The 17,913-nt window shown below is 38.3% G+C and overlaps 1 protein-coding gene across 5 annotated transcripts in view; it reads right to left on the bottom strand.

Annotated features, from left to right (window-relative positions):
• LOC126297617 (dynamin-1-like protein) overlaps window positions 1-17,913 on the bottom strand; it is a 94,636-nt gene that overhangs the window by 27,687 nt on the left and 49,036 nt on the right. For 3 of the 5 annotated variants that reach the window (XM_049988635.1, XM_049988634.1, XM_049988633.1), the window contains 4 exons: window positions 9,580-9,680; window positions 6,784-6,930; window positions 6,394-6,557; window positions 2,292-2,442 (listed from right to left, as the gene is read on the bottom strand). In XM_049988635.1, the coding sequence (XP_049844592.1) occupies window positions 2,292-2,442; window positions 6,394-6,557; window positions 6,784-6,930; window positions 9,580-9,680 (563 nt within the window). Of the gene's footprint in view, window positions 1-2,282; window positions 2,443-6,393; window positions 6,558-6,783; window positions 6,931-9,579; window positions 9,681-17,913 lie in introns of all 5 variants that reach the window. The other 2 variants (XM_049988632.1, XM_049988631.1) reach the window with 1 other exon arrangement.

Below are 17,913 nucleotides of genomic sequence, written 5' to 3'. Positions count from 1 at the left end.
TATGTTAATTTGCAGGCAGGCACAATTAAAAGATGCTTGCATAAAGCTTTCAGCCACAGCCTTCATCAGTAAAAGAGAGATACATACCATTCATACACACAAGCAAGCACACCACATGCACATACCGACCGCCAACTCCAGCATCTCCAGCTGGAATGTCCAGATGCCGCAGTTGGCGACCATGTTTCCATGTGGTGTGCTTGCTCTCGTGGGTATGAATGGTGTGTGTGTGTGTGTGTGTGTGTGTGTGTGTGTGTGTGTGTGTTTTTTTTCACTGCTGAAGGCTGTGGCAGAAAGCTTTATGTAAGTTCTTAATTGTGCCTGTCTGCAACTTATTTACAGTAAGTAGCAATTGGTGTGTGTGTGTGTGTGTGTGTGTGTGTGTGTGTGTGTGTGTGTGTGTGTGTTTTCACTGCTGAAGGCTGTGGCAGAAAGCTTTATGCAAGTTCTTAATTGTGCCTGTCTGCAACTTATTTACAGTAAGTAGCAATCTATTTTTTCTACAATTCTGAGATTTCTACCTGGACTTTCCTTGGTTTTAAGTTTATAGTAGCAACTCTCAAACACACAAACATGCATTTGCTGTGATTTTCATTATACATACTTTTTATGTTTCATGTGAATTTGTGGTTAATAAACATCAGGAACATTAAAAATTTTGTAAGGAAGGTAGGAGGGTGGTGGTGGTGGTGGGGGGGGGGGGGGGGGGGTGCATCTATGAAGGTGGTTTCAGCTAAGGAGCTTCTTGCTGAAACTTCTTATGCAACAATAAGGGCCCACATCATCTTTATGCTGCAGCCAACATTCTCGGCAAGTCCAAAAGATTGGGTGATTTGATGAACCTCAAGACTCACCCAATGGACAGTCAGCTAAAAGAAAAAACTTATTGCTGCTAATAAGAAATAAGGGGAACATTCACAGGACACTGAAGTGATGGAAAGACAGTATCAGGGCTGCCGGAATGGCAGTATCATGGGAGACTACTCTTGGTCACTTCAGAAAGACGTGGAACAGGTAATTCATCAGCGAAAAAGCTACATTAGATGCTTTAAGGAGAGAACAGTAGGGAAATGTAAGCCAATGGACACATACTCCTATGTAAGAAAAAAGAGTTTTCTACAGTTGTACTTCTAAACTACCTTTGTGTATATTGAAAAATTAAATTATTTGTAATTACAGTTGTGTGTGTTTTGTTCATTTTATAGTTTATAACGAAGTCACACTGTGGCAATATCATAAGTGACGGAAACAAAACTAATGTCAGATAAGGATTCAGAATATAATAAACCATGAGATTAAGCTACTATCTAAAATAATATTTTTTGTTGGCCTGTGTTATGGACACCTTGTCTAAAATTATTCTTGGGTGTGTTAAAGGTTATTGGAACTCTTGCACTACAGCAACCATTAATGAACTTCCAAGTCAATTCTTTCCATCAGTACTGCAGTAACTTTATCCAACTGTTTTCTCTCAAATCAGTACATGTTCCAATCAGATTGGGATCAAGACTACTTGCAGCTTTTGCCAACAATTAGGCTGATTGGTACTGAAGGAATGTTTGCCACACAAATTTTTTGACAAACACTTTACATGCTTCTTACAACGGAATCATCTTTGAATAGACTAGGGAGAATTCAAGTACGAGATATCACTTGGAAACATGAAGCTATAATGGCAAATAATGTCAGTGGTGAACATTTCTAAAAATAAAAGTGACCTTGGTTAACACACTGTGATGGTTGCTATCAAATAAAACACACTATGAAAACTCAATGCACAGTACCCCTTCCCTTACACAGCAACTCTACAACTCCTTGTTCTCTCGATCATTTAGAACATGAAACTTCTTGGCAGATTAAAACTGTGTGCCGGACCAGGAGTCAAATCTATGACCTGCCTTTGCGGGCAGGTGCTCTTACCCACTGAGCCATCCAAGCACAACTCATGACCGGCCCTAACAGCTTTACTCCCAACAGTATGTCATCTTTTACCTTCCAAACTTCACAGAAGTTCTCCTGCATACCTTGTGGGACTAGCACTCCTATAAAAAAAGAATACTGCACAGACAAGCACCCTTCAATCAGTATTCAACAAACAGTTGAAAATTCGAAAAATTCCACCAGTCTCTTAGAATAACTCTATATTCTCAGAGCTTTTCTAGGTAAAAATAAATTTTTCCAAAAATTCAAATTAATCCAGGCAAATCACCACCCAAGTATTATAAAATGTGGAATAGTTTTAACATCAGAATCTCTAAATATGTATGTGAAATAATATTTACTTTACAAACCTCTGGAACGAACAATGCTGGTCGAGGCCCTGTTGCATTACGAATTGCTGTTAATATATCCATTTTACTAAGGCCTGTTAATGGGTGAATTGTGTCCAAAGTTCTCCCAAAAGTTTCATGGAAAATGAAACACATCCGAGCGCCACCACATCTGCAAGAAAATTATCACAAAAACCATTCAAAAAACAATTTTTAAAACCTCCTTTTATGGAACTACTTTGCCCTTCAAACACTCAAATCAATGTTAAAACATAACTTTAACAATGAATGCTATGCACATGGAACTGAAACTTTCACTTCTGCAAGAATGATACACTGTAACTGAATGAACTACCGTATTCATTTGAGATATCTAGTTTGGCATTTACAAGTCAAGCAACATAATTTTTACACTACGGTTTTTATCACTAACATCTATTCCTCTTCTCAGTAATGATATATTTTAGTATCAGACAATTCTGCATTTTGCACAGTGTGGCTGAGCCATTATATTCGCACTTGCTTGTTCCCACCTATCCTATAGCATATGTTCGACAGTACATTCATTTGGTTCTACGAGGCTGGTTGTACCGCAACTGAAATTTTATCAGAGATGCAATGTCATTTGTGAATTCCAACAAGTCAGATGGATACTGGATGTTATCTTATAATTTCTTACCACAAATTCTGCACATGAACCCACAAAAACACAAAATCCTATTCATAAAAATGTTGGTACACATTCATGGTTGTGTGAACAACCTGCATAAATCAGCTACCAATTTTTATGCATACATTATGATTTGCTTTGATTCACGGACGTGTGTTTTCACATTAGATTCAGCAGTCCTTTTCTTACCTTTTGTGTGATGAGTATAATATGTTTTATGTCCCCACTACGACACTGCTGCGACCTCTTCAGGTTTGTCTTTTACAATGACTGTGTATAAAACATGTATTTTTTCCCTCATTCCACCTACAAATGATAGACTGTAGCAATTTATGTTTATTGTCGAACTATTAAGAAATTCTATCTGTTGACACAAGAAAACCAAACTAAATTTGACACTGCATGATGGGAAGTCACAGCAAACTATTAAAAACATGATTTTAGAATGAAAATTGCCCTCATATGACTGAAATATTAACCAAAAATCTAAGAAAATATTAGTTGTCCTCAAATATTTCAACTGAAGAACATAGGATCTGATAGATCCTGACCTCTGGTATTCTATAACAATATTGTAAACCATAAAAAATAAGTCCATGTCCACAGATTTTTATGGATACTCGTTCACTGGTAGTTTTCCTCAATGCATAAGTGCTTATAATTTTTCAGGCTTTCCTCACAGATCTGTTGGTAATAGTTTTTCAGGTATGCCACTGGATAACCTTATGGACATCCAACAATATTTCACCAAAACAACTGTTTAATATCTTCAGGTTGTAAATATTGCGGTATTTACTGCTGCAAGATGTGACTGATGATACTTGCACAGCAGCATCAAAATTTGTCAAGGCCCGGGGCTGGAATATGGCACACATAGAGAGGCACCCACAACTGGACAGAAGCGTGTCCCCTGCCGAGTGCCGAAGAAAGGCTTTCTGCAAGTGTGCAGTGGATAATGACTGTGTTGCCAGATGCTGCTGTGGTTGAAAGTTAAATTAACTTGTCAGCAATGTAATGTGTCAGGTCAAAAATCTGAAGTCCATTATTCTCCCCATTTTGATTTAATGGCAGCCAGTGCTGGATTTCAAGCAGTGCTTCGATAAAATTCACATCCTTGTTGATAAAATTGTCTGCTTACAGATAAGTGTGGCCTTCTCAAAAATACAATTGCAGAATGACGACGCTGAGCATAAAACTTCAGTCTTTTCATAGACCATGCAATGCTCCATATTCAGGCAGTGTTCCACCACAGCTGATTTGTCAAGCTGGCCCACACGTGTATGTCATACTAGTGTTCAGCACAACATTCTTGCACAGTGCGACATGTCTGGCTTCCTATACCGGCAAGTGATCTTAAGTAGACCCCGTTTTCTAAAATTGTAATAAGTTCTACTGTTTTGCTGGTGGACAAAAAACACACTAAGTGTCTTTATTTCTTGAGGACCCCTTCAATTCTTGAAATCATGCCACTAAAGGCAATTGCAGTGGATGCCTCCATATGTTCATTCACACCTCAACAATGCATTCACTTTGGTCAAAATCCATTACATATCAAACAATGGAATATCCAGGATGGAATAATGACAATATTATGAAAAGGACAGATTGATATTCAACATACAATCGAGATGCAGAGTCACAGACAGACAACAAAAATACTGCTAAACAAGCAAGCTTTCAGCCAAAAAAAGCCTTCTTTCAGAGTAACACCCCCCCCCCCCCCCCCGCCACACACACACACACACACACACACACACACACACACACACAAAACCACTGTCTCTGCCATAGACATTGGTCATGTGTGTGCGAGATGTGTTTGCCTTTCATAATACGTTGTATAACTGTTTATCAAAATAACTATTCTGTTGGAACACTTATCTTAGGTGTCGCAGCTTACCTAGCAGGCTGTTGGGATCTGAGACCACATGTGCTCTATTCAAAAAGGAATGTAGACACCACTGCACTGTGGAGGGTAATGACAGCTTTTGGCCTGCAAATGAAGTCCTGTGAGAGGGAGTTTGCAATACCTTTGACTTGAGCTCCATCGACCTTTCTTCTAACCATAGCACCCAGAAGTGGTAGGGTGTCACCTCTCTCCACTTCCATGGATAACTGAATATTCAAATGGAGTGATTTCTAATGTTGAAGAAACACACATAGTTTGTCTATTTCATGGGCCCACATCACCTACAAAGTGCAAGAAGCAGGAAGGTTGGGGGAATTTCCACCTTAAGTGCATGTCCGTGAAAGTCTTCCGTAAAATAGTTGGGCACATTGGGAGCTACAGATTCCCATGGCCACAACTTCCACTTGCTCAAAATACTTGGAATTACATAAGACATACCTTGAGGTAGGAATATGTTTAGATAATGTCACAATGTATTTCTAAAATCTGTTGTGAATAAGCTCTAATGAGTCCCATAGAGGCACTTTTGTAAATAAGGATACAACATCGAAGTTCACTGAAAGATCCAACTGTTTTAGTTTAAGCATATTCAAGCATCCTAAGAAATCATTTAAATACGATTGTCACTTTCATCTATGAGAAATCGCAACACCAAAGTAAGATGTTTACCCCCAAAATAGGTAGGTGCTCCAATGTTGCTTACAGTGTGGCAAAGAGTGGAACCATCCTTTTGAATCCTCCATATGCTGTACAGTCTTGGGGGACTACAGCCTGCTGACTCAGGTTCTGGACAAAATTTGTGGGAATAGAACTCTTCCTGAGGAGGTCTACAGTTTTTCTTTGAATCTTGCCAGTCAGATCCTATCTTAGCTTGTGATACACAGGGCTTGTCAAGCAGTACATCTATCTTCAGGTTGTATTCAGTTCACAACAGAAAGATGGTGGCATTCCCTTCTCAGGAGATGAAATGACTACGGGAACACCACATTATATTGCTTTCAGCTATCAGTATTTTTCACTCTCCACAAAATGTACTAACATACTGTCCTGTTATTCAATCTACTCAATTCTTTTGTTCTCTACTGACACACCTAATACAGGAGTATGAACTACTAATTCTATCCTCATGAACCTTATTCAAAGAATTTGATTTGGGTGGAGGAGGAGGAGGAGGAGGAGGAGGAGGAGGAGGAGGATGATGATGATGATGATGATGATGATGACCATGGTGATACCCAACAAAATTTTTCAGCCATGCAGTACAGTGTTGTGTGGTAATCTCTCTTGCATCACCCACCACCTGGACCATGAGCAGGATGACAGCAAGTGTTTTAATATATGGAGGTATAGAGGAAATGAATGGGGGATCATTCAAGGAACTAATTCATAGCTCAGCTGAGGTAAATAAAGTGGACTGTACTAAAACATGGCCACACCATGATAAGCTCAATTATATCTTCATTATTTCTGTAATACCACAGCATTACCCAATAATGTGCCAATTACATCATAATATAAAGCATGATTATACAGCAAGTACTTACAATTCATTAGTTTCTATATGCCTCGCAGTTCCTTCAATAGTAGCACAATAGGCTGAAGCAAACTTTGTAATAATCTGAAGTAGTGTCTGGCTCTTGTCTGACACATCATCACCAAATGATGTAAGTAATGTTTGAAACTGTGATATCATAAGATTCACTCTTGTCTGTATGAATAGAAAGAAAGAAAGAGAAAGCAATCAATCAACTCAATTTTTTTTCTTCTTCACATAAAATTTCTAGTTATGGATGACTAAAAATGATGAGGAAAAAAGTCAATGTAAGTTCCAAGAAATAAACAACGAAATGAGAGCTAATAGTAACAAGTTTATCACAAAAAAATATCACCTTTAACAAATATGTACATTCTAACATTTAAAATGAGAGAACTACCTTCAGATCAGGTAAACAGTCACGTATGTGATGCATCAGCATTCTGTTAAGTGTCTTGGCAAGGTAAGGTGTTCCATTTCTATTTGCTAAAGTTGGGTACCTCCTCTGAAGAAATGTTGCTTCATCTTTAAGCGATTCTGCTATCGACTGAAAATGTAAAAAAAAATTTAACCATAATTTGAATATGTGATATCTGTTTTACACTTACGGCAGAGATATACTGCAAATTGATATATATCGTTTCAGCAGTTTAATGTCAGAGACTAAGATGAAGGTCAGTCTGGGCACACAGTAACAACTGCTACTGAAAACATTGCGTCTTATACTCAGACAACCAAAAAAGATACCTCCTACGTCTACTATCACATTAACTAAATTGTAGGTACTACATCATCAACTGCCTGTAAAATTTTAGCAGTAGAGTCATGTTGGGTAAGTTTACAGTATGTAGATACTGTAATGTCAAACACAGTGACACAACACTCAGCATGTTCTGCCAACATATGCTAGGAATAACAGGCTGCTCAAAATCAAAATGCAACAAATGACACAAAGAAGTGATAGTTGTGCACTTATTTCCTAATGTCGTCATCCATCAAGTGTAAAAAAAGAATGAATGTAGGTATAAAGTACACTTATTCTTCAGCAACAGGATTACAATCAAAATTGAAAAACTGAGGGCATTAATAGCGAATAGGTATGCTAATTGTCCCAAATTAAAACATTTTGTCACTTTACAGAGCAGCTCTAGTGCCTATGTGAATCTCTCTTGAAACGCTAAACAAAATATCCATGAAAGTTTGGATTCTCGAGCTGCTGCGACTGCAACGTGTTTCTGAAGGACCTTCTCTAGTTCACACTAAATAATTAGAGAGGAGGCACTGGTGAGCAGACTTGAAGACAAGTTCTAGAAAGGCCACATTCGAGATGTCCAAAAAATTTTAAAAAATGCATTGCACTGAGCTGTCTGTGATAATGATTTATTATGCTACCAGTTTTGGTCTTAAACCATCTTCTACTGCAGCTTTGCACATTGATAAGCCACGATTGTCTGTTTTGCTGTGTTTGGCAGTAAACTGAAGATCTTATTTAGGCTCTGGTCAACAGCATGTACGAATTTTACAAAATGCATTACACTGTGCTAGTGAGATTTATTCTGCTACCGGTTTCGGTCCAGGCAATCTTGGCTTATCAATGAGCAAAGCTGCCGTTGAAGATGATTTAAGACCAAAACTGGTAGCAGAATAAATATCATTTATCACTGACAGCACAGTTTAATACATTTTGTTAAATTCATACATGCTGTTGACCAACACCTAAACAAGCTGTATCTTAACAAATTAAAAAAGTGCAAATGCAGATTTTGGCTGTAGTCCTATGTGCTCTCCATCATTCACCATAAAATTCCTCAGATAACATAATTCTGTCACAAATATACAAAGATCTAGCTTTCGCAAAATGGCTCTGAGCGCTATGGGACTTAACATCTGTGGTCATCAGTCCCCTAGAACTTAGAACTAATTAAACCTAACTAACCTAAGAACAGCACACACATCCATGCCCGAGGCAGGATTCGAACCTGCGACCATAGCGGTCACGCGGTTCCAGACTGAAGCACCTAGAACCGCACGGCCACACCGGCTGGCTAGCTTTTGCAAATGACTGAACCAAACTTCGCCAAATAGCTCTAACATCAGATTTCTCCTTTTTATCTGTGTTTAGAATGCACAGCAGCTATGAAAGCCATGACTCTGATGCAGAGTTCCTAAATGTTGTCACAATTTAGCCCTCTCCCCTTCTGAGTAAGGAATGCGTAGTTACAAAAATTAAAAATAACATGTTTTTTAGCATTAGCAGTAATGGGAGTTGTATCTCCTGAAGGTAAGTGATTGTCAGCTTTTCAGTCTTTCATAATTTCAGCTACTGTCAGCTGTGTCATACGTAATGTCAAGCCAAAAGGAGGATAAGTCATTAATTGTTCATCATTTCGTATACCCACAACTTTATAGCTATATGTTTGATTTGCAAACTATCAGGGGATGTACCTACTCAGCAGAGACTATCAGCACAGTACAATACACTAAAGTCTATTGCAGTGTGAACCAATCAGAAAGTATGCAAAGAATTCAGTATCTTGTCTGCAACTGAAGTGAAAAAGCTTTCCTGGAACAGATGCAAGATAAAAGGTAGAATTTATCTGCCATCTCTTATTAGTTCAATTCATTGAACAATATAGATTGTAAAAGAATATAAAACCTCTGTCTTGTAATATGTAGAAGAGTGGTTACCAGGAAGATAAACACGTAAAACTTGCAATGAAGTCAGCACTACCATCTGAAGATGGGCTCAGGTCTGAAACCAGTAATGGTACAACAAAATCATTTCAGAAAACTTATGGCCGATTGCAGTATTTCCTACAGTGTAATTTACGAAAAGAGTTGTGGTGTTCTCTAATCAAAATAGATAAAATAAGGTAAAATTTTAGATTAACATTATTCTTGCAAGTACACTGTGTTAAGCTTTTTTCATGTTACGTGGTGTAAAATGTCAGTGTGTAGTGATAAGATATCTGTGAAGTAATATCTAGAAAAAAATGTGAAAGTTTAATTTGAAAGTATAGTTGCCAAGCACTTAAGCTGAAAATGGTGCAAGTTTAAGTGGTTTGTACTAATAAAAACTGGAACTGTACAGACAGTATCTGAGAAATTAAGTAGCAAGAATAGTAAAGGCAGTGAATAAAATTTCAGATTACATAAAGGAAATGTTACACTTAAATTACACAAGCAGCTCTGTTACCTTATTGTCCATTATATCCTGCTGGGATCTGTTAACAACACCAATGATCCCCAATTTTACAGGGATTACTCTGCCACAGAGTATGTCAATTGCATCTGTGCCTAAAAATGACATTTTTAATATAAAAATGAAGCAAAATCAACACAGCAACAGCAATTTTATAAAAGCAAATTTAGTTAATATTAGATGTTCAGACAAGCAAAAATTACAAGATAGGGCCTTTCACCTTCAACTAAAGCACTGTGTACTGACCCACTGCAAGTCCTGTGGTTTTAAATATGTTGGTTAAAGTATGAGTAGTAAGATATTTGGAAGACCCATTCACATCTAGGTTTTAAAAAGGACATCAAGGTCTCCAGTGTCCCTATTTAATCTTAGGAGACAAGAGTCAGCAAAAGTGATAAAAGTTTACATTTTCCACTACATATCGCACACTTTATATGTAAGTTTTATAAACTTGTGATACAAATGATAACTTGAACAAAGGTTAAATAAATTTAACAGATAAGGATATAAAGAATACAACAGAAAAATGTTGGTGCCCCGGCAAAGGACTATCAATTTCTGATCCAGTCCCAGTGGAGTGACTGCTACGAGACATGCTGCAGGCAGACAGTTAACTTCACGAGCAGCAGTTCCTAAGAGAGTGCCACAGCTCTCCCACTCTACAGCAAAATTGTAGCCTTCAGAGGAAAGACACATTGTTTCACACTGTCACCTCCCCAAACATAAAATTGTGGAGTTACATACAGGGACTGCTGTAACAAATGGGAAATGTTAAACGTTTATCTATATTGTGTGATGAAGCATCAAGTTTCGCATGAAAGACTGATGAAGTTATGCAATATAGTGTTTTTTTTTGTCATTACAGATAGATAGGGAATGAAAGGGAGGGACAGGATAAAACCAGCTTATGGCATAAAGCATATGTCTCTTGAGTAGTACCACAGGAGCAGGAGAGGCCTCACTCTAAAGTACTGCATGGGGTGGTCAGAATTTAAGTGTCACATTGAAGGTATGTTACTGAGAAATGGTACACACCAACAACCAATTACATCACTTTGCAACATTACACTCATATATTTAAACAACACTAGTAATACCGTATCCAATCATTATAGGTTTGTTCTTCCTACTCATCTACATTAACTTACATTTTTCCAGATTTAGACTAGCTGCCATTCATCACACCAACTGGAAATTTTGTCTAAGTCATCTTTTATCTTCCTACAGTCACTCAACTTCCGACATCTTACCATATATCACGGCATCATCAGCAAACAACCACAGATTACTGCCCACACTATCTGCCAAATCATTAATATATATAGACAAAAACAGGGGTCCTATCACACTTCCCTGGGTCACTCCTGATGATATCCTTGTCTCTGATAAACATTCACTGTCGAGGACAACATACTGGGTTCTATTATTTATGATGTCTTCGAGCCACTCACATAACTGTGAACTTATTCCATATGTTCACACCTTCTTTAACAGCCTGCAATGAGGTACCGTGTTCAAATGCCTTCCAGAAATCTAGAAATATGGCATCTGCCTTCTGCCCTCATCCACAGTTTGCAGTATATCATGTGAGGCAAGGGCAACCCAAGTTTTGCATGGATGTTGCTTTTTAAAACCATGCTGATTCATGGACATAAGCTTCTTAACCTCAAGGAAGTATATTTGAACAGAGAATATTTTCAAGGATTCTGAAGCAAACAGAAGTTAGGGATATTGGTCTGTAATTTTGGGGATCCATTCTTTTACCTTTCTTATATACTGGAGTCACCTGCACTTTTTTTTAGTCACTTGGGACTTGGTGCTGGGCAAGAGATTCACAATATATGCAACTTCAGTAAGGGGCCAATGCCGTCGAGTACACTCTGTAAAGTCAAATTGGATTCCATCTGGATGTAGTGGTTTGTTTGTTTTCAAATCTTGAAGTTGCCTCTCTACACCAGGTATGCTTATTTATATGTCGTCCATACAGCAGTCTGTCCTATGGTCAAATGATGGTATGTTTGTATGGTTCTCCTGTGTGAACAACATCTTGAATGTGAAATTTAAAGCTTCAGCTTTTGTTTCGCTATCTTCAACTGCCACAATCCTGTTGCTAAGGTGAGATGGAGGTAGTAGTTGCATGCTTCAAGCTGACATATTTTCACAGATGCGTCAATCTCTACTAACATTTGCTTTTCGTCATTTGTGGGTCCCCTTTTGAACCTAGAGTGCAACAGCCTCTGCTTCCTCAGAATTTTCCAAATTTCGTTATTAAACCATGGTAGGTCTTTTCCATCCTTTATCCACCTCCTAGGCATGTGAATCTTTAGACCATGATTTACAATCTATTTAAACTTTGCCTGTAATTCTTCTACATCCATCTTACTGGAACTATGTGATGCCAATTCACTAAGTGGGATGTTAGTAACTGCTTATCTACTCTATCTAGCAGAAACACTATTCTAGCCATCTTGACTGGTTTATTAACTTTCATAATCTCAGTTACTATAATGACATCGTCATCACTAAATCCCATTTCTATACTGACATTGTCTGTAAGATCTGGCCTACTTGTAGCTAAATGGTCCAAGATATTTCCATTGTGTGTGGGCTACCCAGCTAGCTGCACAAGACAATTTTCAGAAAACATGTTCAAAATGATTTCGCATGACTATGTCTGCACCCCCCACAATGAACCCGTAGACATCCCAGACTATACTCGGCAGATTAAAGTCGCCTCCAACTAAAATTGCTTGATCTGGGTATTTACATGGAACTGACCGTAGACTTTCTTTGAATGACTCTCCATAGCGGAATTGGGTGGCCAGTAAAAACATCCAACAATTAACTTAATTTCATCTACACCTGTTACATGCAACCTGATGACTTCACTGTCACACTCAACTTCGACCTGAACAGAGATAATATTTTTCTCAACTGCAATGAAAACTCCCCCTCCTATGGCCTCTAATCTGACTGCTGCATCTAGTGTGGTGTTAGGTGACACTTTGGTGCTAAGAGTGTTAAAGTTATCAGTGTGCAGACTCCTCCAGATGCCCTCCTTAAGTTTACTTTGTTTTTGCAAATGACATGATAATTTCTGATGTTTAGAAGGTGATCTCATCATAACACTGACTCCTGTATTGCAATACACACAGGAAATGGGGGGAGAGGGCTAATGGTCATCAGCTGATGGAACTCTGCTAGATGGCAGGTGGCATTTATGACCATTGCACTTCCATTGAAGTAGTGTTGAAAAATGGAAACCAAAGGCTTCAAAGGCATGAAGGTTAGGTTTTATTTTACTGGCTCTTCTTGTACCTCCTATAACGATGGAGTAATTTATGCATGTGTAACAGGTAATCATGAAGTTCCAACTCTCATCTTGAAAAAATTAAGTTACATTATTTATTTTTGTTTATTTGCAGATACATGTCTGTAGTTCTATTACACACTGAAATCTCCATGCCAAAGTCTCACAGTACACTGCTAGAGGAGTCTAAACAATATGGCTCAACCCACTGAGAAGAGGTGTATTGTGTGGTAATTCATTTTCGGTCACAGCGGATGTCTTGCAGCTGTGTCGGGCCTATCCAGATGGCTAAAGAAATCATAGGCACATTCCTCAGTAAGCATAATACAATTAGTGCATACATTACGTGCACAGTAATGATGGTTATATTTAGTACCAGTGCCTAGACATACGCCAAAAAGATCACAGAGTACAACTGATTCGCACTTCGTAACATGGAATGAGCAATCCTGAATGGATGATGCTTGACACAAACATCATATGTAATTTATAGAATGCTACAGATAAAGTAAGCTTAATCTCGCACACTGAAATACCCAAGTATCACCTGACACATCAGGTCCAAAATTTACATCGAGCAAATGGATGGATGGATGGAATCTGGAAACCTTTCACAGTTTAAGAATTAATTGTGCCTACTTCATATCAAAAGAGAAAATTCACAGCGCAATATGTAAGAAAAGACCAGATGCTGTAGACTAGAACAGTTTTAACACTAGAAAACCAGCTCAAAATCAATATCAGAGTAATACTTATAGGGCTTAATTGAAAGTAAGTAAATTTACAGAATTTACTCATCAGAAGAGATGTATGTAACTGCTGGTGGTTGATGGGAATGTTGTGACTGAATGCTATAATTAATTCAGCTGAAACATCCACGGTAGCAGATAAGTGGTTTACTGCTACTGTTCTGCAATAGTATCAGATTAAATGCTTACTAATCAGCAACATAAACACAAGCTTGACATGGCACACTAGAACAAAAAAGTGGCAACACTTCAAGAAATAACTAATAACATTTTTTAGGAGTCTGTAGAACAATGGCACTTAACTTTGTTACAGTGTGTTGCAGGGAACTTTATGTCCTGAACCTAATACAATGTAATCTAAATAATATTTTCTGTGTCTCAGCCGTCTACGAGATTGTCTGTATAACTGATAGTAATGAAGCAACCATACTTGGCCGTTCTATTACTCTGTAAATAGCAAATGCTAAGTCACAATCTACTCTTCAGATAACTGTCCTGAGCTGCTGCAGGCATGGAACTGAACAGTCTAGACTGCTGGTTTGGCTTATCGTGTTTTGTGCATGTCAGCAGAAAAATTTCTACATCTGCCACTACAAGCTGGAAGCAATGTCATCCATGGCTGACAGCATACACTTTGGCAACTCTCCACACTATCAGTAGATGTATACGGACATGCTCAAGGATGTGGCATCGGAGCAGAAAGATGTCCGGATTGTAAGTGCCATCTGGAGCCTGCTGCTCACAACAGAGGTGCCAAGGTGAGGTTCCATGCCTGTATGGTGGTGGTGGCCTCTAACAGTATTTCTTGGGTATCCTTCAGCCTGGCACACAAAAAGTTACATAACAAAAATATTTACAAACACATCTTAACATGTTGACCAGAGCTGTAGGTTTTGGTTATTTCATGCAATAGCTGTTTGAGTCATTGTCAGATATTTCACCAGCACAATTAGCTGGCATTCTTGAAGAACTATCTTACATCACTTCTGGTGAACCAAAGTCAAGTTCATGAGTGGAAGATATATGCCACTGTGGCGGCACCATTCGAAGGCCTCTCTGGGATCATTTTTAATGACCCTTTATACTTGCTACATGTGGTCACCATTCTCTCTAAGACAGGATATCATGTTCATAGATCTCACTGTCTCCTCAATCGAGTACAGCAGTTCCCTTGCTGGAATAACTAGTGTTTCAACTAATTTTGTACAATAACTTGCAACATTAAATGAATGCTCAGTCACAGATGACTTTTTCCATGTGTCTCAGACTGCAATTTCATTTATGTTCTGTGATCTTGGTGTTAATGAATCATCTTGTTATACTGATCTACACTTTGTCACACCTACACATTATTAAGTAAGCCCCTGATACTGTGAGTGGGTCCAGTAAATCTCTGGCTGATCTGAGGCACTCATCAACTTTGTCAGTCTATATATCGTCTTTGTGGTGAATTTTCAGAGTATACAGCTCATACTGTCCATCACTCTGGCTGAACAGAAAAAACACTTAGCCTGAAATATCTTCTTTAAAGGTGTCATTTCTCCAGTGTCAGGCTTTGTCAGATATTAGATTTCTTCAACTGCCTACAAAACCAATTCCAAGTTCTGTACCTCATTTCCAATGTGTCACAACTCATATACTCTTCGCACAATTGTTGCAAGGGCATTATTATGCTACTGCACTATCACACTGATGATCTGAGTGTGGGGAACTGATGAAACGTCACACAGACGTATAACAGATAGACAAATCTATGACTGGAGAATATTGCCTTTTTACTGATTGTCCAATGGAGTGTAACAACACAGATATTCTGATGTGACTTGCGAGTTACTGGGATAGTGTCTTAACAGATAGTGTCTCAGAATTAAGCTATAAAGTAACCTTATAAATAGATACTAATGTTTCCACTTCTACTTTGACTCCTACTCTCTACCTGGTCAAACAACACAAGGACAGAGTTAACGGTACTTGCTCACCTGTTGTTAATTGACATTTCACCATCACTAATATCTGGTGTTGGTTATCTTTGTGTCGGCGTACTAGTTGTGTGTCGAGTTTATGCATGTACCAAGATGACTGTTCGAATAGCCACGCACAGTGATCTCTAATTTCAAAGGTGTCTTGGCAATGACAGAGAGTTAACCTGTAAAAATAGTGACAATTCTCGAGAATGTTACCCAGCAACAGTCCTATCAGTTATTTGAATGTCCAATATGCCAGGAGACCAGAATCCACACTATAAAGGTGTCATCCATGTAGCTATTCGCTGTAAGCTTCCATGGTGCCAAGTCCCGAGCCTGTTATTTGAACTGTTCTATAATCAACTGGATACCACTGGACTTAGTGGAATTCACACAGTAGCCTCTTCCAGCTGTTCATAGAAATCACCATCACACATGAGGTAACTAAATGTGAGGTAAGTATGGAACAGTTGTTATATAATCCGTGAAGAAGGACCCGATGTGCTTCACCGAGTCCTTTAGCAGCAACTTTGTACACAACAAAACTTCATTGAAACTGAGCAGAATGTCACTTGATCTGTGTTATAACTTCCTGAAACTTTCAATGAAGTATATCAAGTCCCTGATATGAACGTCAGTTTTTCACAAGAGAGCACAAAAGTTCACCTTTAGTACCCCTTGGTCCCTGCCAAATCCATTTTCTATTTGTTTTATTTTGGGAGAATGTGTTAAGGGCACAGTAAAATCTACTAACATACAACCTGTCTCCCGTCTTTTCTGGTGTCTTATCCATAGTTCATTAGTTTTTGTCCTACTTCTGCATAGAATCATTCTGTAGGGCATTTGCCAGTTATCAGCCCCCCCTCCTGTCATACAGTAGTTCTTCCTCCTCACCAGAATGCGACAATATTGGTACACAGACCAATTATCTCTACGGAATATCTTTTGTGTATTTTTGAAGTTTTATCATCCTACTCAAGATTTGTTCAAAATCTGTAATATCACCTTCAATTTTCTTGTTTATCGAGATTCCTACATTTGAATTTAATCCCTGTTCTGTTCCTATGTAGTAAGCCATACTGTCTGATATTAATTCTATTTGGTGTTCGTTCTCTTTGTTACTCTTCTGATAACCCTACTACATCCCATTTGATCTTATAAAGAGTGTTTCACAATCTCTCTTATAAGCTTCTAGAGACTGTAGAGGGGACTTACTAGATAAAGTTTTCACAAAAAACTCACATCTAAAAATGTACCATTCGGACGTAAAATAAGTTTGAATATCACATCACTTTAAAATTTTCTCGTTTCATGGTATACAAACAGTGGAGATTATGAGCTCTGATCTGTGTGCTCTACAGGAGATCATTGCACAGGTAGTGTTTCAAGTACTCGTCATCAGGTTCTCTTCTATGAGATGAAAGTTGTCCTCTTCGGCCACAGTGCAGTACCACAATCAACCCCCCTAGTTGCAAATGCACCAGTTTCCCACAACCATTCTTGTAGTCTGATGAAAATGGTATGTAATGTCATAATTACAACAGAGGCTAACAGTGGCACTCTTCTCAGCTTGTGGACATACTGTGAAAAACATTTGAAAGTGATCAGACATTTCCACTTATTTTATATCCAAATAGTATATTTCCAGGCATGTATTCCTAATCAAAACTTTATCTAGTAAGCCCCCTTGACAATCCCTAGAAGTCTGTAATTGAAACTGTGAAACTCCATGGTTAACATCCCACTCGACTAACCCGTCTTTAGATCATGGAGAGTTTGTAATTTATTATAAAAAAAAGAGAGAGGAAGCCTCAGTTTATGTAACTGTGAAAGTGTAAAGAATACTAAAGACAATGTGCATGGAGCCAAAAACATTCTAGACATCTAAAGGATGCAGTGAGAGGGGGGGGGAGATTCAATACTCATTTGCCTGGTATTATCACAGTTTAAACAATAGCCAGCACAAAAAATCACATTAATTTAGAAGATGCTAGTTCTTATACACAGCTGTTCCGGCTTAAGTATGCCATCTGAGAACTGAAGTTAAAAAAAGCATGATCAGGGAAAACAACCCACGAAGTCCCCCCATTTTGACCCATCTATAAAGACACCTGTAAAGTTGTGATGGTCAGTTAAACATCCTTAAATAATGTATTAAAAACATATGTAAGAGTGCACTAAATCTGAAAGTATTCTGCATCTCTGCGATAACCAGGGTAGCAGAGAGTTAAAACCCTGGATTTGGGATTGCACTTGGTCCAAACCAAGAGACTCCAGCACATGACATACATGGATCCCAAATGGC

This window comes from Schistocerca gregaria, chromosome X, assembly GCF_023897955.1.
Source record: "Schistocerca gregaria isolate iqSchGreg1 chromosome X, iqSchGreg1.2, whole genome shotgun sequence".
Classification (NCBI taxonomy): Eukaryota; Metazoa; Arthropoda; class Insecta; order Orthoptera; family Acrididae; genus Schistocerca; species Schistocerca gregaria.
Note: the sequence above shows the minus strand (reverse complement) of the source record. Positions and strands in the feature narration are given on the sequence as shown.